The 23852-nt window shown below is 40.9% G+C and overlaps 1 protein-coding gene across 8 annotated transcripts in view; it reads right to left on the bottom strand.

Annotated features, from left to right (window-relative positions):
• The window catches only part of LOC121953601 (G patch domain-containing protein 2-like), a 39390-nt gene extending 16016 nt beyond the window's left edge, over positions 1-23374 (bottom strand). For 6 of the 8 annotated variants that reach the window (XM_042500771.1, XM_042500770.1, XM_042500774.1 and 3 more), the window contains exons 1-10: positions 23292-23367; positions 22518-22677; positions 19852-20517; positions 12999-13060; positions 10775-10933; positions 10581-10666; positions 10418-10482; positions 10286-10325; positions 10086-10177; positions 4859-4938 (exon numbers count right to left, since the gene is read on the bottom strand). In XM_042500771.1, the coding sequence (XP_042356705.1) occupies positions 4859-4938; positions 10086-10177; positions 10286-10325; positions 10418-10482; positions 10581-10666; positions 10775-10933; positions 12999-13060; positions 19852-20513 (1246 nt within the window). In that variant the 5' untranslated portion in view covers positions 20514-20517; positions 22518-22677; positions 23292-23367. Of the gene's footprint in view, positions 1-4858; positions 4939-10085; positions 10178-10285; positions 10326-10417; positions 10483-10580; positions 10667-10774; positions 10934-12998; positions 13061-19851; positions 20518-22517; positions 22678-23291 lie in introns of all 8 variants that reach the window. The other 2 variants (XM_042500777.1, XM_042500779.1) reach the window with 1 other exon arrangement.
• Between the last annotated feature and the right edge of the window lie 478 nt (positions 23375-23852).

Below are 23852 nucleotides of genomic sequence, written 5' to 3'. Positions count from 1 at the left end.
GAAGACAGAGGGGAGAGGATAGGAGGCAGGGCTGACCGAGGGGCTGGCCTCCACATGGGCACCCACATGTGGCACTTTGCAACATAGAGAGATAACGCGCCGACGAGGTTAATCAAACTAACTGCACGTGCTGCCTATTTACTCCAAACCCTTTCTGAAATATAGCACACTGAATAAGTTCAACTTTTGGGTTTATTACCATCATCCCTTTATAGAGATAAAGATGAAGGGCATTATACCATGGGAGACAGCAGGGGAGGAGTAAAATTGCGATAATTAATTAGTCTGTGTGTGAGACCAGCCAAGGCTATTAAAATCCATCAGGATCTTTACACATACTGATTCATCTTTGCCTTACAAATAATTTTCCCAAAATTGTAGAGCGTGAAAAATGTATTCATTTTCATTCTCTGTGATTTTTGATTTACAAATATTTTAGTAAAATATCTATATTTGTATTTGGAAAAAGGCCAAGTAAATGACATTTTCAAGTGGTATTTATGAATCTAGATTGCATTGGTGTGAGTTGAGTTGAGGTGAGGTGTTGGAGATATCAGCTTTAGAGATGTCTGCCTTCTCTCAAATATAATGAAACTAGAAGATACTTGGCTTGTGGTGTTAAAAGCGCGCGCAAAAAAAAAAAAAAAAGAATTTACTGAAAACAAGCCCTGTGGATTATCTTGAGTAACTGGGTCACGATTTCTGGAAAAAGACATTGCTGTTGAGTTTTCAAATATATTTTTTGCTGTTTTGAGCACCACAAACTGATCTCTACAGCCGATATCACCAACACTTAGCAAATCACAACAAAACACTCTAGATTGTTAAATAGCAGTATAAGTAAGAAGAGAAATATGTTGTTTTTTTATTTAGGAGTGTACTGTTCCTTTAAGAGACCACTTCAATCTGTATTTTTTTTTAAAAAAAAAAACAGTAACATATAACAGAAAACTGGCACACTTTGTTCTTTAGGACTTGTTTGGATTGAGTTGGATTGTTGGATTGATGGTGGTAAGAAAAGTAGAAAATGGCCAATTTAAGGCTGAGAAATGGAGTGGTCATCTAATCCAAACAGATAGTTGGATAGATAGAAGTTGTTTTGTGTTGAGGTTTTTTTTTTCACAACCGGCTTCAGCACTTCCTCAACAGTGCTAAAAGGGAAAAGAAAGAAGACAAAGCAACAGCTGGGTACCGCCTCAGTAATTCCCCATGGAGACTTGGAAGACACCTCCAGCCGCAGACCATTTTCACTCCTGATTACAGAGTTTCAAATCAACCACTAACACATACAACAATCCACTTCCTCTGGCCAACTCAAACACAGACTTGGCTGTCGTGTTCACTGAGAGCAACACGCTGTTCGTTCAACTAAATGCGGCAAACAGTCTTTCCATGCAAACAAGATGTTAACCAGAAAACAACTCCACTCGGCGAATCACTGAATCTGATTTTGCCTCTGAACACATTGATGTCAGAGTGGCAACAAACCAAAATTTGTACACAGGGAGTGTGAAAGCTTGTCAGAGTGAATGTGCATCTCCTGGCTCCAGTGGTGAGATTACTGAGGAGAGACATGGTGCAGCAGGCTGCCAAAGTAAAGATTTATACAGAGCAGTTGCAGCTGCAGAAACTGACATTGGACGACATGGGATGCATGATAAATCATGGTGGACAGGGGGCACTAGACTCAAGAAGCAGGAAAACACTCTGAACAGGGCTGAGGGGGGATGTGCCAATCAGGGACTCCTTTTTTCATTTTAGGAAACAGATTGTCTTTTGGTTACTTAATCCAGAACACACAGAGTAAAATATCTAACAGCACATTATCTAACTTGCACAAATTGCGCAGATGACTCTAACAATTTATTTAATTTGAGGAAAAAGAATGCATCGGGTATCATGTATGTTTAAGATGTATTCCCTCTTTTTCACCGTTTACAACAGACTGTGAGTCTGTTAACTGTCGAGAAACTGAGGGATGCCCCTCGTTCCGCATGTTGAATATGAAGGGTCCTTAAGGGCCAGAGGTGAATCCTTTTTTACTTTTATGGGAAGTGGTTCAGCGCTGGGGAGGTGAAGGACAGAGTTGCCGGCCGTTCCATCACTCAGTGCAATAAATGGATGCAATCTGTATCCAAGTAAAGCATTGGCTGTTTTTAAATTCCACCTCTTTTATCCAAATGAATGATGGACCCTGGTACAGTGCACTGTGCGACAATATTAATATACATCAGAAGCCTGCACCCCTCACTAAATCAGGGAACCACCAGCATTTGTTATTTAAATGACAAACAGCAGCTGCAGGAGCAGAGCACGGAGAGGGGACGCAGAAGAAAAGGTGGACAGACCAATTCAGATTTCAATCCGGCAAAGACACAAGGCCCCGAGCCATGGCTCTAATGAAAAAAGGCAGCTCCACTGGGCCAAACAGACACAACGGCTGCTACTCGGGGGCCACCTCCAATTGGGTGAACTCCACATTACATTTCTATTCTTTTGCTTTTAACAGGAAGCTCTAAATGTGACACAGCTAACTGTACACTTCCCTCTACTGTTAACTCCCCAAAAGTTTCACACTCTGTCATTTTTGTGGAATTACAGAAAGACTAAGAGTCTACAGCAGGGATACTCAACTTGCTTTGCCAAGGGGCCACTTTTGCAAAATGACAGGAGATGAGGGGCCAGTTGATACACAAACATTGATAATATTTATCAGTGTATATACAGAGGCAAATCCAGTCACAGCAGCTAAAAATCTAGAAAAAAAGGGAAAAAAAGAAGATGTATTTCTGTTGTTGGAGTTCAATTTTTGGAAAGATTAAATTTAAGAACGTGTACCTTGCTATTGATTTTAAAACAAATGTCTTATAAGGCTATTTTTGAGAGTTTCACATTGAAATAGGTTTTTTTGGGGGGGGTTACTGGTGGGTAGCTTAATTTAATGCAGGATTTTATGTAGGGTATGCATATATAAGCATTGTGCTTCTGCCTTTACCTTTTCAGTCGTTATCACCATACATTATTTACTTTATGTTGTTATCAAAAATGTATATACTTACTGTACATTGTTTTGTCTTTGCTGTATTGTGTGTGATGACTGAATACAAATACTACTACTACTACTACTACTACTACTACTACTACTACTACTAGCACTACAGCCCTGAGGAGGACAGGTGCATGCAGGGACGTCTTGTGGATCTGAGGACATTCGGGGGTCAGCGAGTGTAGGATCTCCCCCTTGACCGCCTGGGAAATTTACCTTTTTTTAAAAAAAAATAAAAAAGCCTTATTTTGATTCATTTAATGCACGGGGGCGCTTTTTTACATTCAGAAAAAAAAATAATAATAATTAACAGTGTGATATAATTTATCTTCATTGTGAATTAAATGGACGGTGGGCCGCCCAGCTCCCTGTCGTAGGCCATATGTTGAGCAGCACTTTCCTATATAGACATGCTAGCTCTGCCAACAAAGCACTGGGAGGCTACATTTGCACAGAGTGGTGTTTTGAGCTGAATGCTAACATCAGTATGCTAGCATGCCCTATGAAGATGCTTGTGGTGATTTTACGCAGATTTAATATATTATGTTCACCATCTTGGTAAAGCGATTCTCAGCTGTTTTTTCTCATGTCCCCACCATTATTTCTTTGGGCCATGGTTTTGAACTATTTGAAATTCCAAGCAGATGGTGGCCCTAAATTTAACTGTTACAGCCAAAATGATTACAGTGAATGTTGAGGGGGGGCAGGAACATCTGCAACAAAATTCATGGCAATTCTTTCAACAGTTATTGAGATATTAGGCCTGTCATGATAGTAAGATTTCAGACTTATCGAGGTCAGCAAAAGTGATGGTGGTCATGTCCATGTACTGTGCAATATTGCCCTTGTGTTCACGTGTGTTGTTTATAAAGGAATGTGATCAAAATTTTTACCAACACAATTTTTACCGACATAGCAGCTCAGTTTTTTTCACAGCACTAAGGCCAAATGAACATAAAAATATCTATGCTAAGAAATGCTTTGGCTTTCTGGTCAGATTAAAAGTTCATTGGTCTTTGATGGGGTGTACTCGCATTATGATGCTGTTATATTATCATTATATTGGTGGCATAAAATGGTCTTAAGACAAAACCACGTCAACCTCCTGTTGGCACTAGAGGAATAGTAGTGGGATCACAAAAGGCAACATGATGGTCTGTACAAAATTCCCTTGCAAACTATTTAATAGTTGTTCAATTTATATTGTGGGGAAAAAAATAAATAAATAATAAATAAACAATGTAAAGAATCATACAAAAATAATCAATTAGAAAGCTTAGGGGGGCACAAAAATTCCGAAAGATCCTGTACTTTTTGTAATTATTTCTTCCTATTTTGCTAGGCACAGTCTGCAAGTGAGGTAGGGTTTTTTTTTTTACAAATGTAGCGACCAGGTGCCAGACCAAAAGTAGTATGCATCCATGAGCAAGCTACGAAAATCACAGGGACAGTGACAAAAAAATGCAAATATAGTGAGGCGAAGAGCTTGCTCAAAAACAAGTGTAAATCTGAGGCTGAATTTCACTTACTGGTGAAACAAACAATAGCCACATTTTTTTCTGCATAGTGTACCTGCAAGACATTTCAGTCTGGGCCAAAGAAGCCATCCTTAACTGCTAAATCACATAGAAACACAAAGCTACACAAGATTTTACACAACAAAAATGATACCCAAAGCTCTTTCTTTTTGATATATAAAATAATCTTAATCTGCAGGTTTATTTATGTTTGTGCCAATATAACATCCTTCATAATAATTTAAGTGAGTGGTGAGGAGGGCAGAGATTCATTCATATGTGCAGAGGTTGATACCTATTGTTGTGACAGACACAGCTTTCCTCCTCCTCCTGATGTTATTCCAGGACTGGTATGCACAGGAGACATTAGTCTGCCTGGTGGGGAAACACAGAGAAACAACAAACATTACTCAAAATATGACGATGTAGCTCCCACCCACACAAAAACACGTAGAAATTTAACAATTTCACAAAAGTCGATAAACGCAAGCACCACAAATTTGCAAATACTGCAGCTTACATTTAGCCTCAGTACGGTGCATATTTTGCCACATCCTAATTTTTCTTCATTAATACGTATTTTCACTGGGAGAATATTCAATGAGGAGAGGTGCTGGGGTGCACAGGGCTGAGTCACTGCAGAGTTCACATAAACAAATTACACCTGCTCTATGCCTCCTGTGTCATATGTCAGGAGCCCTGAAATAGGAAAAGCCCCCCCACCAGCTTAATAGCCCTGACTTCGGAGATGTAAAGTTGGGGTCAAGGTCCGTTCCATCAGTGGGGGGGGGGGGGGGGGGCCGCTGATGTGTGTTTGTGCATGGGAGGAGGGGGACAGCTTGAGTGAAAGAAAGAGGAGTGTGTAAGGGAGCGACGATGAGATATGATAACGTGAAAAAATTGTAAAAATCTTGCACATTCTAAACTGCATCTCAGAGAGGATTTAAAGAACAACGCGGCATGCTGTTTGAAAATGCCAATAAACACAACCTGTAAAAATGAATTCATGACAGATTGCAAAACAACAGAGGAGAGCTCCTTGTTAACCAGCGCAGCTCATCTCAGACTGCAGGCTACATAAAGCTCACAGCCCTAACAGGCACATGCTACAATAAGGCCCCGTCAGGGCAGCCTTTTAACAGGCAGCATGTTCCATGACCTCAACACCCATAAATCACATGACGGGTGCGCAGACTCGGGGTGTCGAGAGCTGTGCGGGGCATGCTTTGAGCGAAGTCTCTATGTTGTATAATCAATAGATATAAAAATAAATGGCCTGACCGTTATTCTCTCCCTGCTACCCCTCTCTAATAAAATCCCAGTAATGCATATTTCATTTACTTTTATACTTATTGATTACCTGTACTCCAGTTAGTAAATCACGCGCCTATCGATCCCTCAATCGTACCTCTGTCGGACAGCACATAACCAGCCATTTGCGCCCCTGATAAAGAGCTCAGGCATTGAACTCCCCACAGTAAATCTTTGCAAACTAACTTTTTAATTCCAAAATCGATCCCCGTTTAAACGTCGCATTATTTCACGAGGCACGCCCGCGGTATTAAAAGTAATACCCTGATGCATTTGGTCTTAATGTGTGGAGGTCCATCCCTCCATCTCTTCACTCATTACACTGAGGCCGAGGCACTCCAGGGGCCCCTGCAGCCTGGAGGGAGGCGAGGGCCCTCCCCTGCTGCTGAGAGCCGAGAGGCAGAGCCGCACCGGGGCCACCAGGAGCCCACTGAGACACTCAGCACAATGCTAATCAAACATGAGAACACCATCAGCTGGCTCATTAACTGAGGCAAAACACCACCATTCATCTCGGAGCAGAACCCAAAGGCTTTTTATAAGAACGTTACGTGGCTCAGTGTAAAACTGAGAGAAAGTGGTAAAAAATGCACAACACTGTTTTTATTATTTAACATCTGTTACTTCATCAGTTTTAACAGCGTGGCAGATGTTGCCCAGTTGTTCTGTCCCTAAATATATAGAAACAGTGATGAGAAAACAAAGATTGACTTAGAGGCAATGAGCAATGAAAAAACAAGCGATATGTGATGAAGACAGCCACTAACAACTCAATTCTATCAAAGACGCAAGGACACTGAGGAAAAAGTCTCCCAGATGGATTTTTCAGGTCATATGAGACACTTTTAAATGCAGCGCAGTCCCTTAGGGTGCAGAGTAAAACAGCACTGACACAGGGTCAATTGTAATTTTGGCGCCCACATCCAAAAGCAAATATATCAATTAAAAATAATAAATCAAAAAAGGAGTGAGGAGCTGCAGTTACAAAATGGCCATCTATTTTCATTAGGGTACACAGCGCTTCAGGTGTGAGCAGGATCTCAAGATTAATAGAGGTATTCAAATGAATCAGAAAGGATTAGGGTCTCCAGGGAACATAATCAATAGCTCCAAATCAATAATCAATAGGCCACTCACACCAATATACTAACTGCTGACACCGAGATCTCACAATTAAAATGAAAACTGGGAAGGGAGTGGCGTAAGACTATGATTTATCTCACAGCGCAAGTGTCATTTAGAAATAAATAAGTCAATGGATAAAAGCTGCGGCCGCCAGGCTCAGGTGGGAGGCGGTTATGCATTTTAACGTGGCCGCCGGCCCCGAGCATTACAGCCAAATCCCACAAAGCACCGCGCCTGTTCACGAGCCCCGATACGAGGATAAACAGCATGCAACCTCATACAGCCTTTATCACTTAACATCAAATCTCTGATTGTCGCCGTCAACTGGCGGCAAACAGGAGATGACAGCTTTTATTAATACAGTATCATTTCAACCTGGCCGCGGTACAAGATTAATGCTTACACTCTGCCCACAGAGAAAACACTTTTCTCTCAAGGGTGTTTGGAAACAAAGAAAAGTCAGATGTATGGGAGCTCGGCGCTAGAAATCGATCTGTGGGTTAAGATGCTTGATAGAAATGAAAATGTAGTGAAGTGAAATCAGGAGTGGACGTTTTTTTAAAGTTTGTTAAGAGCAGGGACGAGCAATTATAGCGTATCTCATTGTCATGCAAAACAATAACTGGTGTTGGTGTTTGCATGTGGAGGAAGTTAAGGGAAGTAAATGGGTGCCATGTGTGCAGAGCTGGGTTGTGAGGACAGAGCAGCCGTCTCACTGGAGAGTGGATTTGAGCAGCTTGGGGAGATGGATTCAGCTCGTGCCGTCCAACGGGACACATCAGAAGCCCCTCTCGTCAATCCCCCCTCTCTCCCTCATTCATTTGGGAGTATGATTTATACTTTTTGAAGTGAAGGGTCTTGAATCCCACTATAAAGGAATTAAGAGGTCTCCCCTGAGTCCGCCATTCAAATGAGAGCATGGCAGGGATATGAGGGCTTTTTAATAGAGAGAAATTAGTATTCACAATGCCTCAAACTGGAATCTGAAGGAACCTTTCAGGTGGAGAAGAAAGGGCCAGTTTAGAAAAGAAAGCCCTAAGAAGTCGGGGGCTTTTCATAGCAGTCGTGTTTTTGCCCCTCATCAAGGAGTGCTGGAGCGCTCTGTGAAATAACCCAAGAGAGAGGGAGGAGAAAGAGTGTGTGTGAAACAAAAATTAAGAATGCACCATAAATAGGCAGAGTGGAAACAATACAATGAGGAGTCCCACAGTCTCGAGGCCAAGGGGGCTAAGCGGCTTCTCAACAGTCCCCCATGCAGATCCAACAGTTCCAGGGATGACTGGGAGCGATCTCATGCTTTGACAAACATCTTTTGGATATACCTTTGTTTTTTTGCAGTCCTAGAAATGCAGGGATTTGAATCTGCATTACAACTATGTCAACACATAGTATTTCTCTATTTGGGAACGCTGACCTTGAAAACTATTGAACTGAAGTATTGCTGCATCCAACTGGAGCCGTCTATTGTCAGTTTAACTCAGACTTCGGACCAGGATTGACAGCAATGCTATTCTTCTGTTTTGTCCCTTTAAAAGCTCACAGTTCATCTCCAAAACACATATTTTTCCTGTAGTGCTGTTTATCAATCGAGATTGTTTTGGTGCGAGTTGCCATGTGTTGGAAATATTGGCAATAGAGATGTCCGCCTTCTTTCAGATATAATTGAACTACATGGTACTGACAGCTGTGGTGCTCAAAGCAACAAAAAATACATTTAAAAACTCAAAAACAATGTCTCTTATCTTGTTCTGAGTAGTTTCATGTATTCACTTTCTACTGAGCTTCAGCTTCATCCAGCCGTACCACTGCAGAGAAGGAAGTGTGCATCTACTCATGGATGAGAGGCTCGTCACAACACAAGACGGAAACATTAATGACATCAACCTCAGCTGAGCTGTAACGGTAGTTAGCTCGTTGGTGCTAGGTCAGCCAGCAGTAGATACATGCTTTCCTCTGTGCTCTGATATTGTTGGCAGTTGTAGTAAAATAAAAAAAAAAATGTTCCTACATGAACCTGCTCACAATAAGGTCTGTAGAGTATGTGGGTCATAATTTCTGGAAAGGGACATTGCTGATGATTTTTTCAAATGTATTTTTTGGCTCTTTGAGCGCCACAAGCTAAGAAACCTCTGGTTCCAATGTATTTGAGAGAGGGTCGATATCTCCCATACTCAGCAATTCACACCAAAACAATCTAGATTGATAAATAACACTACATGTAAGAGGAAAAATATGTATTTTTGTTTTGGGGGTGAACTGTCCATTTGACTAATGATATGACATGCTTATGAAAAGGATTTATAACAGATGACATGTTTTCAAAGCCTGGAACAGAAAATAACACATTACACATCTCTGATCTCTCACTGACCCCATAGATAAGTAACATCACTGTGAAGGAGAGAAATCTGTAGATTTATGTCTGTGAATGACTTTTTGGCAATCAAAAGGACTATATGTCATGCAGAGCACAGGTACAACATGAAATACTGTCTTTTTGGTTTGATAATAATAATTTATTATTATGATATCCATATTTTGCCACCTTAACCAAATTTGCATGCTCAGTTTGTGTCAAAATTTGGGTTTAATAAGGTCAAAAGAAAAAAAATGATGACGATGAATAAAAAAATGGTTGATTTTGCTGTTATTATTTTTAAACATGCAGCATTTGAGTCTGTGAGAGCCCAAGCAATGTGGGTTATGACGGATCTGGACACAGATATTAAAATATGAGTGCATGTGTGTTTATTATATACCACTGTAAGGTACATGCATACTGTATAAAATTAAGATTTAATCCTCTAAAAGTGCATTTGCAACATGAAAGATGTTTGAATTCACTAATTTTGTGGCAAAACAGGGCTATCAATTAACTCCTGTAAAGTGAATCCTCTAAGGCATCGTCTTAATAAAGATTACTCTGGTTAACAGCAACCTATGCTCCGTAACTGATTCTTCTAAATGAGTCAGCCATAGACAGACTTGTCCATCAATATATTGAGTTTTGATGGAAAACACTAAATGTTGTCTCCAATAGGCCCATGAAAAGCTGCTTTATTTAACTAACATGTGGCATCAACTACCTGTTTCTGCAGATTGAGGAGGAACATCTGAGGCGGGAGCTCTCTGACACCATGTCAATAGGACACACTGGAAATGGGCACAAAGGGTTCAACTGGAAATTGAAAGTATCAATAACATTTAGATTTTGCATCTTCAACATAAGGGTGTGAATAAAGTGGGCCAAAGAGATAGCAAAGCTGGGAAAAGTCTTTAAACATACCTGGCATCGGTCTCTTTTTCCAACAGGAGGCAGCCAAAAGCTAAAAGGAGATAAAGTATAATCACTAGATGCAAAATGATGATGGAAATAGGTGCACTTTAATCTATATAATTTTAAAAGAGTGTATCTTACTCTCTCTGGTAAGGATCTTGGGAGAAGTGTCTCAGTCTCTCTACAAACATTGGCATGCTGTTGCCCTGTAAATCATAAATCAAAGATACACAGTGAGAAACAAAGACTATAAAAACAGTATAACCTTTTTCCATCAGAGAGGAAGATGCCAGTTTGCTTTAACCTTGCTGGGAAGCCGCCTCCTGTCCTTCCTGATGCAGCAGGCAGCAGAGCCAGGCACTCGCTTCAGACGAGAATGATACCGATACCCTGCAACAGTAACAAAGTACATGTACCTTCACGTGTTGCAAAATGGTCAAAAAAAGACCATTAATGTAAATAATTTTGGACTAAAGTGCAAAAATCATCATCCACTACCTCTTTTAGAGGGTCGTGCAGGTTGCAGGAAGGTGGGCGGGGGACGGCTGTCCTCGATGGAAAGCTGGGTGTCTGAGTCCCAGCCAGGTAGCAGGCCAGCCACACCTGTCCCGACTCCACAGTCCCCCTCGAAAAACCAGTCGCTCTGCTCGTCATCACCTGCACACAAGGACAGAAAGATGATGCATCTGTTAGCATGTCATTGTATATTTTTTACCAAGTTAGTACCCTTGCAGCTGCCGTTAAAATACTGCAGTCAAAAGCACCACTGCCATAGAATTGCTTTAACCAAAAATAGAGTAGCGTTGCAAGATGTTCAATTTTATCCACAGTACACAGAGAATAATGTTGGAAAAAGGAGGTTAATATTGGAACCTTAAACTCACAATGCAATGGATGCCACTGAGAGGTTACACAACACTTGTATAATGCTCAATAAGCTGTTTGGAGAAATTTTATTTAATATAAACTGAGTTGGTGTATGTTTAGTGGTCTTAAAAACTCCAGTGGAGCTTTGACTGACACTTGAGTTTGTCAATAATGACAGAAATGGCTCCATTGTCAACTGCTGCTGTTAACCACACAAAGTATCCGCATTAATGGTTTGCATATCGTACAAAAAGTTATGAACATGGTTGGGAGTTGTTATGTTACTTTAACTACATAATGTGATGTGACAGTGTGATGTTATTTACGTACGCAACTAAAGCTGCTTTTACACTGCCTGTTATGACCCCTCACAGTTTTGTGTACAAGTATAATTCCAGAAAGGGGGGACAGAGTAGTTTCGCGTCTGAGCCGGAAACAAAGGTAGTAACGGCCCCAAAATGATGTCTGTGTAAAACATAAAGCCAGAAAGACGTGACCACGGGTTGGGCGAGTGTGACATTCTGATAAAGTGTGACGCATGCGACCAACCACAGGAGATTTATAAAGTAGCTGTTGGCTGTTAGTGGCTAATTTCAAGAGGAACAGCAATTATAAATGTCAGCAAAAACTGGAAAAAACTGAGATTCGGGAGCTCTTTATCCTCCAGAGGACGAGATCAGCCACCATAAAACATGACCGGTAAATGATTGTTATTGACACGTTAATGCCATTGTTGTTGTTTAGAAAGCACAGCCAACACTTACGTTTTATGTCAAACTGGAGGCCTCTTTTGATTCCGCAAGACTGCAATGCACTGAATAATCACACACTGGAGTGTAATGATGCAAATGTTTTTTGGATCTGTGTAAAAATTCAAAGAGGCATAAAGAAGGGACCTCGTGGCAGCTCTATAGCACAATCTCTGTGTAGAAAAGGTTTGAGATTGACTCTTGTTTTCACACAGGGCACAAATCCCAGCTCCAAACATTTTTTTTTAAGATAATGCTGGCATGGCCCAACCTTGTCTGCCTCTGACTGGCTTACCTGAAATTCTTAACCCAGCCAGTTTAACTCCTCTTGTCTACACTTAACCCATCCAACTAACAAAGTCAATGAGTACTAGCCAATTAGAGGGAGAATCATGATGTGTCATGCCTTTGCTATCCTAGGAAAAACGCAAATTCACACCCCAACCACATTCCTAACTGGACTTTGTGCCTCTTTATGCTGCGCCACCTGGCTTTTTCCTTTGCTTCCGACACAACGGACAACAGCCTGCGGCACACAGGGCACATGATCACAGCCTCCTCGCTCATGGAGTGAGTTATACACGAATTATAGTGCATCACTTTTTGTAGGAATAAGTACAAACAGTGAATGAGAACAGCCTGAACTACACACAACCAGACAACCAAACAACACCAGTCTCGTCCCCAGACGGCGAGCTCTTCTCAGACCTGTCAGTCAGCAAAGAACACGCAGGAACCATGCCTCTCACAGTCAAGGTGTAGTGACAACTGTTAAATCAGAGGCCGCCTGGCCCCACCACGGCTAATGAGATTAGCAAAGGCTTCAGCGCTCATTAACACGACATGACAACGTCTTATTAGAGTCGCCTGGGTGCCCAGCAACCAGTCCATTGTATCGAAACCTCCCTCTCTAGCCCCAGCATTCCCTCAGAGTCGAGCGGGGTGTCCAAATCTGAAAACTCATCTTCTTCCTCTCCACGATCAAGAGTGCTTCATCTTTTAACTCTAAACACTCAAATTCAAATAACTTTCCAGTGTGAACCACATTAAGTGATGAAGCTGTTAAATAGTTCCCAATTTTTGTGAAAATTATTAATTTTTAATACCTTGTCTTCCCTCATCGTTGGTGAAGAGGCCGGGGTCACTGCTGCACGTGCTGCTGGTTTCCCTGCAACGAAAAAAAGAGAAACATCAAATGTAAACAATCGCTGCTGACCAGCTTCTTTAAGATCAATGACATCTGAGAATGAAGAACTCTGTTTTGATTTGACATCTCAGACCTGATTGGTTTTTTAGGTCAGACGATGTTATAGCATCTGAAAAGTGAACAATGTGAATCAAAAATTTACATGCCTCTGTAATGTCAATATTTAACATGTAACATTCAATAATAAAAATAATAGAGAAGTCCGGAGCTAGAGGTCGACATAAATGGAAATGACACAAAAAGACAGAGCGTGCCGTGTTCTCCCTTGTTGCGATAGCAAACACAAAGGCACGAGGAGAGGCTCTGATCGAAGCCACTGAGTGACATGCACAATCTAATTGAATATCCTCCGCTGTCAGCTCCAATCTAATCTGGCCTGCGCTGTGGAGGATGACAGGAGAGCGAAACACATTCCCCTGCCTGCCCCTCCCTCTGGGTGTGCCCCACACACAGAGCGACCCACAGACGTGCCGCTTCCACACAACAACTGGCCAACATCTGCTATGTGGGCTGCCACTGCCTACTGCCTAGACTGCTCCATCACTGCTCCTCTCCACGCCCCCAGGGCCACCCCGGTTACTCTCCCTCCACACCCTCTGCTACCCCAGACCACCCTGAGTTTTTCTGGCTTTCTCACACCTCAGCCACCTTGAACCAGGACCTCCAGACACTCCAAGGTCACGGAGAGGGGTCGGGGGAGGGGTGGAGGTGGCAAAGATAGAGTGATAAAAAAAAAAGGATTTCCTCTCTGTGAAAGTAAACTGTCACAATGCTGTCATTGCTCAACTGTTACAAGCAAATGAAAAATATTTTTCTATTTTTCTGAATACCAGTTAGCTTAAAGAACAAGTCACATTATTGCACAGGGTGAAACTGGGGTCTTTCAGTCATTCTCATATAATATATACGTGGTACTCTTGTTCACTAATGTGTATTAATCTGCAGATGAAAATAGTCCCCAACAAATGCACTATTTACTCCTGTTTGAGTAACATTTGCTAGGAACTACACTGCCTAGCTGTTTTTGGAAATCCCTTACATTTTATTGTCTTTATTTAAGGCCAGGTAACTTTCAGCAACATTTCTTTATATGTGCCAGAGTTAGCCAGCCAGCTAATGGTCAACTTTTAGTAGGATTAAGGTTACTCCCTAGCATACACTCAAAGACAGGGCTCCTACAGCTAGAGGCAAGTTCAATTAAATACTTTTTAAGATATTTTAAATGCCTCTCAGAATTAAATCAAAGACCAATTTTACAATTAACAAAACTTAAAAAAGTATTACCAATTATTTTGTTTTTATAACATTTTAAGGACTTTTAATAGATTGATTTTAGACATTTTAATACCAATTAAGGCCTTATTTTCACATTAATTAGTTCAATAACATTATAGACTTATTAGTATGTGTGTGTACCTTGCCTGAAAAGACTGGTAAGACTAAATATGACATATTAACAATTTGTTACATGTCAGCAAAAACAGAAACACGAGGTTAGAGGCTTCATATGTCAACGGGATTCTTGTCAACTGGGCATCGATGTAATCTATTAAAGCTGTACTTATGTCCAAACTTTATATTTTGGATTTTGTCATCTCTATTTGCTATAGAGAGGTGGACTGAGGTGTTTTTGTTTTTATTTTATTTTTTTGTTATACTTTTTAAGGATAAAAAGATACTAATGCCAAAAAGCTGATTTCCATTCAAACTACTTTATGAAAGAGGGGTGGCTGACGCTCTTGATTGCCTTGCATTCTGCTTTCTGTTTTCCATCGCTGACCTTGCTTACAGGAGAAAGCTGGAGGGTCAGATATGCGCTGATACCGTGCTTTGCCATATTGCAGAGGCCTGCAAGTGACGGCAGGATCAGAAAAACGTCCATGCAGCGTGCGTGTCTTCCTGGCCAGATGGTCCTGCATCATCTCCCCTCACATCCACAAGAAGCAGATGTGAGAGGGAGCAGGCCTCTCCAGGGAATCTGGAGGATGTCTGGCCACGCCAAGCAGTCCTGGACCATCGCTCCACCCCCCGTCCCAACCCCTCAGCCCTCTCTCCAGACTGACTCCCCAGGCCTCTGCTCAGCTGTACCCCACCTCTGGACACATTGGCTGGCATCTGGAGCACACAACACTCCCAACGTCAGTAGAGGACACAGCCAAAAGCTCTATAAAAACAACCTTTTTGGATTTCATGCTTCAATTCACATCCTTTCTTAGAAATTAGGAGCAAGTGGTGATTAACTCTTTTCAGCAGCATAGAATCTTCGCTTATTTTCTAAGTTAAAAAAAATGTGCTTGCTTCTTATTGGAGAGATTTTGTTAAAAGTTTTAAAAGAATCACAGGTATAAACAATTAATTAGAGACACCCATTAAGTATTTATCCGTATTAAAGGTGTAATGTGATGTCGCTTGGAGCAGCACAGGGCCGATGTGAGACCGTTTCCATTAAGTACTGCCTAATTAATGCCATGAATAATTGAGACCTCCATTTTTCTTGAGACCTAAAGAAACACCTCTTCTTTCTTCAGCAGTGACCTTTGTCAAGAAAAGTTGACAAACATTTCGGGCGAACTTTGGCTCACACACTAAACAGCACTTCCCCCAAGTCATAAGATATTCTATTGTGGATTAGGTGCTACAAAAACAAATAAGTCTTAATTACATAAAATACCATATGTCCATGGTGAAACAAAGGCAAGGGCAAAAACAAAAACTGCACTCCAGTGTTTTAGAAACTTAAGTCCCCACATGGCCCTATTGTCTCTATACAAGCCAACGGGGTGAAGCAAAACACAGTATCCAGATGAGCACTAATCATTAGGATATAATCCTCAGCTCCTGGGAGAGGCAGACCAGTTTGCACAGAGATTACAGGCTAGCCGCCATTTATTGAGCCCGGGCTCATTCTGCAGAGGAATAAAGAAGAGGCAGAGACGGAGGGGGCAAAGCGCTGATAACAATGGATCTGTGGGCTCTTCAAACAAGCGGCCCCAACCCAAATCCATGCCCTCTTCCATGGGTGTCTGATTATAAGGTTATCCCACCATCCCTGAGCTGCAGTAATTGGATTAGTCTCAGAGATTTATGAAAATTAACTTCGGCAAATGCTGCACTGCTTTCCCAAAAACTCCTCATAGAGTTTTCAAAATATAAATTACAGCATGATAAAGCCGAGTGTGAGAAAAGCACGCACAACGGCTTTGTTTTTTTTTTTTCTGGTGGCAAGTCAGAATTACCAGTAGCAGCTCACAGCTGGAGACAGAGACTGAGCCTGAGACGGCGTCTACCCACAGGTGAGGCCTGCTTGCTGGGCCAGCCTGGGTGCCAGGTGGCCTCACTGCCAGCAGGCTGGGCCAGGTCTAATCAAGGATGTGGAGCCCAACTGGAGCTGCCAACATCTGCTCCCCTTGAACTTGGGTGGCTGAAGGCAAAGCTCTGCTCAGCGTATGTAAGAGGAGTGACCTTGAGGAGAGGCACGTTTTTAAGAGACCAGACACTCCATATGAAAAAGGTTAATGGAATGAATGGAGACCAAAGAAATCCAAGTGCTTCAAAAGACATTTCAACAATGGCATCTGTGTCTGACATTAAATGGAGCATACACTCGGAGTATAAATATTGCTGTTGTACCACTGTCAACCCCTCATCACGGCTGCCATTTGTTCGTATCCTTTGCCTCCGCCACAGCTTAACCATTAGATTGTTCAGCCCTCAGTGCAGCGTGGCAGTCTACTGAGCAGCAATCAAGAGCGTTGGCGTTGTGTAAGTGAGAAATGATTGACAGCGTGCCATGGTGTTCCCATTTATTTCTTCTCCGGAGCTGTTTTCTGTCAGAACGGCTATTGATTTTTCCATAAAGTAAGAAAACAAGTACCGTTTAGGGGCTAGGGAGGTCAGCACAAATTAAACCAGAAGATGTAAAGCCTTCTGTCTGTCCCATTTCCGCCGCTTACCTCAAATGTCTTCTTCTCACATGTTTTATATGATCAACAGATAATGAGAGCTGCAAAGGAAATATATTGTGCAGGAGCACTGAGAATGGAAACTCCCAGGCTGAATGTTAAAATGGCAAACAACTGAACTGCACTGCCCACCATTTCTGTCTAATGCCAAAATACTATTCTGCAATCAGAAAGAATATATATATTTTTAAGGTTTTGCAAGGAAAAATCCTTGTTATTCTATGATAATGAGCAGGATAGCACAATTGATTTTAATATTATCTAAATCACAATATGGCCCAATGCAATATCCAAACTGCAGAAGCTCTAATTTTTAAATCTGAGGTAAAATTAGTTACAACATGCCATTATTGATGAAGCCATGTGGTATTACAGAGATGTGCTGGGCAACAAATCATATTTCATATGTAAGAGAACATGCTTGTTTGGTAACAAAAATCTCATCATCATTTTAATGTTTTTTTAGTAACAATGAAATGCAAAACTAAAATCAAAATCATTCCTACTAAAATCCCCCTTTTTTCTTTATTTGGGCTTATCGTGCAGCCTTAATAATGATATATACCGGTAATACTGAAACAATCTGTCAATAAGTCAGTAAATCCATTTACAGAAACTTAATCTGCAACTACGTTAACTATTGACTGATAGTTGGTGTCATTTTTCATGCAGACATGACAAACATTTTCTGATTTCAGCTTCTCAAATATGTGGGGTTTTTTGTAGCCACTGCAGCAGCATGGCTCTCCAAATGGCAATGGTTGTCAGTCAGTCAGTCAGTAGGTTCATCACTTTGAGCCAGATTAAAATATCTTAACAAATATTAAATGGATTGCCTTGACATCTTGTACAGACGTTCATGGTCCCCATAGGATGAATTCTAATAACTCTGGTGAGTCACTGTCCCTTCCTCTTGCACCATCAACTAGGGTTGGGCAATATATAAATATTATAATGCTAATGTGATATGAGACTAGATAATGTCTTAGATTTTGGATATCGTAATTTTGTATGAGTTGTCTTTTCCTGGTTTTAAAGGCTGTATTACAGTAAAGTGATAACTGTAATTTTCTTAACAGTCTCTTCTAGCTGTTTTATTATTTGCCTTTACACACTTAGTCTTTATATCCATGTTACCAATGAATAATCATCAAAAATCTCAGAGTGAGAGCACCAGCAGTCAATCCTTCAATGCTGTTGCCATTTTTGATATTGAATTTCAGTAAAAAAATGTTGTGATATTTGATTTTTTTCCGTATCGAGATAGGTTTGCACCAGACTCAGTGATTTTCGGGGCACCAATTGAATTACATCCATACTAGGGAGTGCTAATTCACATTAAATCAATCCATGACAATTTTTGGTACCAAAGAGCACACCTGGGTAAGAACGCCTAGTTAAAACAGGTAGTGGAGGTACTGCATAGCTCTAAAAAAAGCCAGGAAGTCTTTCAAATTACATGCTTATTCAACATATTTGTCAGACAAGCAGACGCATGTACACACGGAAGCAGACAGACACACCTAGACTTGGCTGAGTGTGATTAAAAAAACACAGGAGCACAATCGATTGCTGACTGTAGCTTGTTCGGAAAATACCTTTTTGGTATTCACCTACAGAAAGTACTGGGGAAAAAAAGGTATCATTGAGTACTGGTAACAAATTAGAGGTACCGGGACTGCTACTGTTAACAGTCGAAAGAGTCACTGCATTTAGTATTATAACACTGGAACCTTTTTATGGGTTACGTAATCCACTTAAGAGTAGAATGACCTTATTGTTGACAGGTGCTACACAAATAAACTTGATTTGCTTTGTACATTTAATATTGGGGTTTTGGACCGACGTTTTGACATTTAAAGACATCAACTTTAGCTCAACAATTTTCTGATGTTCAGAAGACCAAATGATTCATAAATAGATATTGTTCAAATTAATTAATACAGAAAATAAGTGTAACTTGCAGCTCTTCGTATCAGAAAACACTAGGACAAGCTGAAAAAGTAATACAATTGTCAGTCACATTTAGTAATTTTGATTCCACAGTGTGCTGTAATCTTTGCCGCGCTGTAATAATAAAATGCCCCTCTCTGCTGCCAGTTACAGCCACACTTAGTTTTGCTAAATAAAATGCACACAAGAGGCTGCACTCTGGGACACCGGGACAGGCTGAGCTTTAATTACCCAGCCCAAGAAAGGAATTCATTTCAAAACAAATCAATACCACACCAAGTCACTTATTTATTTGTGACAATATTTCTCGAAAGGAAATAATGAGCTGGCGGATGCCCGGAGGCAAAACTATCAAAGATCCCTCCCTGGTGATCATTTTAGCTATAGGAGATGAGGATGAAGAGACTCTATCATTCATTTTTAATGTCAACTCAATACTTTAAAGTGGTGCGGTATGATTGTGATACTTTTTTTTTTGGTTTAGTTGAGGACATGCTGAATATTGACAAGTGGCTCGATGAAGACAGGCAGTATAGATCATTTTAAATGTCGCCTTGTTTAATTGCTCCTGTCTGATAGTAGTTATGCCCATGACTTTTATGTTATGGGTTTAACTGCCTTGGTAACTTTCCATTTAAAGGGTAAAAAGGGCTTTTAGAGTTTTGAGCTCCTTTTTCAGTATGGTTTTAATCCTGACTTTTTAAGCAATGGCACGGTTAACATTTGGATTTTGCGATGTGTAATAACTGTGTAATGAATGAAGGGATAGGTTTGAATCTCACATAAAAATAAAAAGAGGAAGAAAATACAAATTGCCTTCCTTGAATCCAACATTACCCCTCAGACATGTTCTCCTCTGCAGCATCTCGGTGTTCCTTGGCCATCTTTCTCTTCCAGCACTCCTTTCCCATCAGCCTGGCTCCTTCCAACTGTCGGTCTGCTCCCACCCAACCGCCAGACCTCTTCTTCGATCCTGACAGATGCTGCATCTTAGACGGCCTGTGTCTCCGTCTTCTGTCCACACCAGAAACCTTTAACTTCTGCTGCAGCCCAACTGCAACATCTGAGGTCATGCGTTTGACCTTCCTCCGCCTCCTGAGTTGCCGACCTGGATTATTCTCCGTGAAGGAGTCAGACTCTGGCCAGGAGGGTTGCCTAGTCCTGACCGGGCCTCTCATGACAGAACGCCATCGGTTGGTTGAAGTCATGTCGTCAGAGTCACTGCAGTTGGCCACGGAGGCAGTGATGGTTGAGGAGGAGTTGTTCCTATATCCTTTAGTCTCGTCCAAGCTGGACTCAGAGGCCTCAATCCAGCATCGTCTGTGTTCTAGCGGATAGAGGGAAGATTCGCGATAGCGCTTGCGGCCTCTGCGGCGGCGGATCTGCCGGCGCTGGTGCAGGGGACTCAGGACCATTTCCTCCCACAGCTCCCCCAGCTTACTTTGCTCTGAGGTCTGCTCCAGAGCAGACACAAGGTCCTGCACCAGCTCATCCATCATGGTGCTGCAAATCAAAGACACAGCAGAGTAAACTTAAGGGATGACAAGACAAAGAGTTAAACACGATGGATGATGCTTCATCAAAATAAAAGCTTAGTCTACAGCAATGACGGTAAACAAACACTTAACGCGAAGCCAATGCTGAAGGGCCTTAAGACGCAGCTCCTCTGATGACCACTATATTCTAGTGATGTCAGAAATAACTATTTACTGATGAATATTGATTCAAAATATTTGAAACCGTTTCAATACTAATTTCCTGCGGTATCGATACACCAGTACCAGCTGCGGTTTCTCAATATCTCTTATGGTTAATGTTAATGGCTTACGACTATGTTTTTCTTGCATACCCCCAAAGTGAACGAAGAGTTCATAAATGAGGAAAACTCCAGATAAATTAAAGTCATAGGGAACCATATTTAACAACAGCAAAACACTTCTAAAACATCTGTTTACAAACTCGCACACAACTACTGCAGTATAATCCAAGTGTCATTTATCCAGTCGTATGCTCAAGCACATGCATTTTCACTGAAACCTTGCTATTTAAAACACTGCATAAACAGTCATATGCACGGATGAGTCACATGCCAGGGCAAACACATGTGCTTTTACTCTGCTCAGTGGCATGCACATGCAGAGTGGCAACACATGTGGCTACTTGGACATGGAGGTGTTTTGAATGGTTAAGTTCTCGCAAAAATACAGGCGTTAGGGAAGTACTGAGCATACGACTGGATAAATGAGACTTGGATTATTTTGCATGAGTTGTGTGAGAGTTTGTAAACAGATGTTTTGTTATGGTTCATTCGCAGTGGAGACATGGGAGAAAAACAAAATTTTCTTCACAAATTCAACATGACACAAGACGAGTAATTGATAATGAACAATCATTTTGTGGGTAACACGTTATAATGGTTATATGTGCTGGTGAGCAAGCAGTAATAATAGCAGAGGTTGAAAAAGTAAATATATAGGATATGGCATTATATATGATAACATAATATACTGTCTGTCCTTTCTAATGTGATTGCTGTCATTTTAATATTTCTTATGTTGGTCAACAAACAATATTGCAGTAGTTGGTTTTATATTGATTTTGCATCAATGTGATCAACTAAATTTGATTTGTCATAACATTGTATATGCTGGATTAGCCAAAAACTCATGATCATATCTGGTTATTTTAGCCATAAACTGTTTCTTATTTGATTTTCCAGAAAATGTTATTACTATATCTCAACCTTAAGTCTATGATCTCAACATAACATCATACAGCCTCCCTGCTATTGAAAGCTATCTGTAACTGTGGTTATTATCAAAGAAGTGTGTTATCTCGGCTTCTTTCAGAGTGTTTTTCTCAATATGTAACTGTCGAGCACTGATATGAAACGGTACATCTAACAAGGAGCTCTTGACAGTGAAATCTAATCTGACCACTGGAGTTGACACATTCCCTGATATCATCTGAAGCTGTGCGTGTAATCTCTCAGCTAAAAATGGAGCAAGACATGCTAGCATGCATCTCCAATCGCGTTTTGAACGGGTAAAAATATTCCCAGGCTAATGTTTTTTGCTTTAGCTTTGACATCATAACATTGTGGATGCTCATCCACACTGTGAAACTTTCACTGGTTTGATTGCACCGACGTTAAAATGGCATCTTGTTTGATCGTCAGATCACCAGCAGCTACAAAAACACTCACAGCATCTTCACAGTTAGCTGAGAAAGCTGCAACATCAGTGCAGCTAAACAACAGCAGAGGCTGAGCTGCCTGCATGCACTGTGTTACATAACATCCAACACGTGAGCTGAGCACAAGGACAGCCTGAACACACACACACACACACACCATACACACATATCCCCTCTGTTAACTATCAGCGAAACACACCACTGAACAGCGTTTAGCAGCGTTTAGCAGAGTCACCGTGTCATAATAGCAGTTATCACGATGTTGGGTAATAATAGGCAGCAGAGGGTCCATGAGTTTGAGCACTCACCAGTCGCAGCTTGTCTTGTTTTGTTTTCAGCAGCACAGCTGGGATACCAGACGCACTTCCGCCCTGCCGTCCAGCCAATCAGGTGTCTCCGGGTCGCTGACAGCACGCCATACCGCCACAGTGTTCATGCAGATAAGCGCCAAAAACTCAGTCTGCAGTGCTGCAGATAATGCAATTGACTTTACCACCGATCGCATAATTATTTATATAAAAACTGAACAAATTACTGGTGTTAACTATGATTTTAATCAGCTGTGTTATTGCGGTTTTTCTGTAATGTGTCTGTGATAACTAATAGAAATCATGTTGATACTACATTGTAGTGTATTATTACTTTATTCCCTATAATGTGCACTTAAGGGAAAACGAATCTAAAAATGTCCTGTAGGCTAAATTTAAATTATCAGGGTTAGGAGCTAGAATTGTAGAAATACTTGGCTAGTCACAGTACCTCACTCAAACCAACAAATAAAAAAGAAAAACTCTCAAGACTTTGAATTTAGCTCTCTATTGTACATATTTATGTTATAATGGGCTATTTTTTAAAGTATCTGTCATGTTTTTATTGTAACTTTTCTATTCCATGATTATGCGAATTAGTGTTGCAGTATTTTGCCTTAATTTGATTATTCATAACATGTTTATTGTATATTTGATGCATGCTCAAAAAACCCAAGCAAATTAAAGTAAGTGGGGGGAGGTTGTAAAATTTGATGTACTATAGGCCTATGGAATATTTTTTGAACAGTTCAAAGCATTTTTTTTTTTTTTTACCAAAAATAACTTGGTTCAAAACCTAAAAAAGCAGGTTTTTCTCGATCTGAGGTGCAAACCATGAGGACATCAGTGGATGCGTCATGTTCTACCTGTAGGAAAATCAGGATGGAGAGCGCAACAATAGAGGTCAAGTTAGAAGTTGTCAAACAAAAAAAAGAGCATGCAGTCATCTCTTCAAGCAAAAAATACAGTATATTTATGTATTATAACACATTTACTTTAGTTGTGCATTTTGCAACACTCTGTTGGTGACACATCCTTGGTTACTATGATTGTGTACAAAACTGGTGGAAATGCTGCAGGTTTGTTGAACAGTGCCAAGGTTCCAAGAATCCTTGAACACAATCTGTTCAGGAACCAGAGCAACTTTGGTGGAATATGGAATATTTTAGTTGGGTGTCGTTACAATCTTACAGTGATTTTTAAAGGATGAGTTTATGGTGTTGTATTGTATTGCATTATACTGTCAGGTGAAGCACCTAAAATACTCATTACAATATAACAGAGTGCCAGAGGGATGATATTTTTCTGTAGGCCAACCCGGAGGGGCTAACGTTG

This window comes from Plectropomus leopardus, chromosome 14 (genome assembly GCF_008729295.1).
Source record: "Plectropomus leopardus isolate mb chromosome 14, YSFRI_Pleo_2.0, whole genome shotgun sequence".
Taxonomy (NCBI): Eukaryota; Metazoa; Chordata; class Actinopteri; order Perciformes; family Serranidae; genus Plectropomus; species Plectropomus leopardus.
This window is presented reverse-complemented; position numbering and strand designations above follow the sequence as displayed.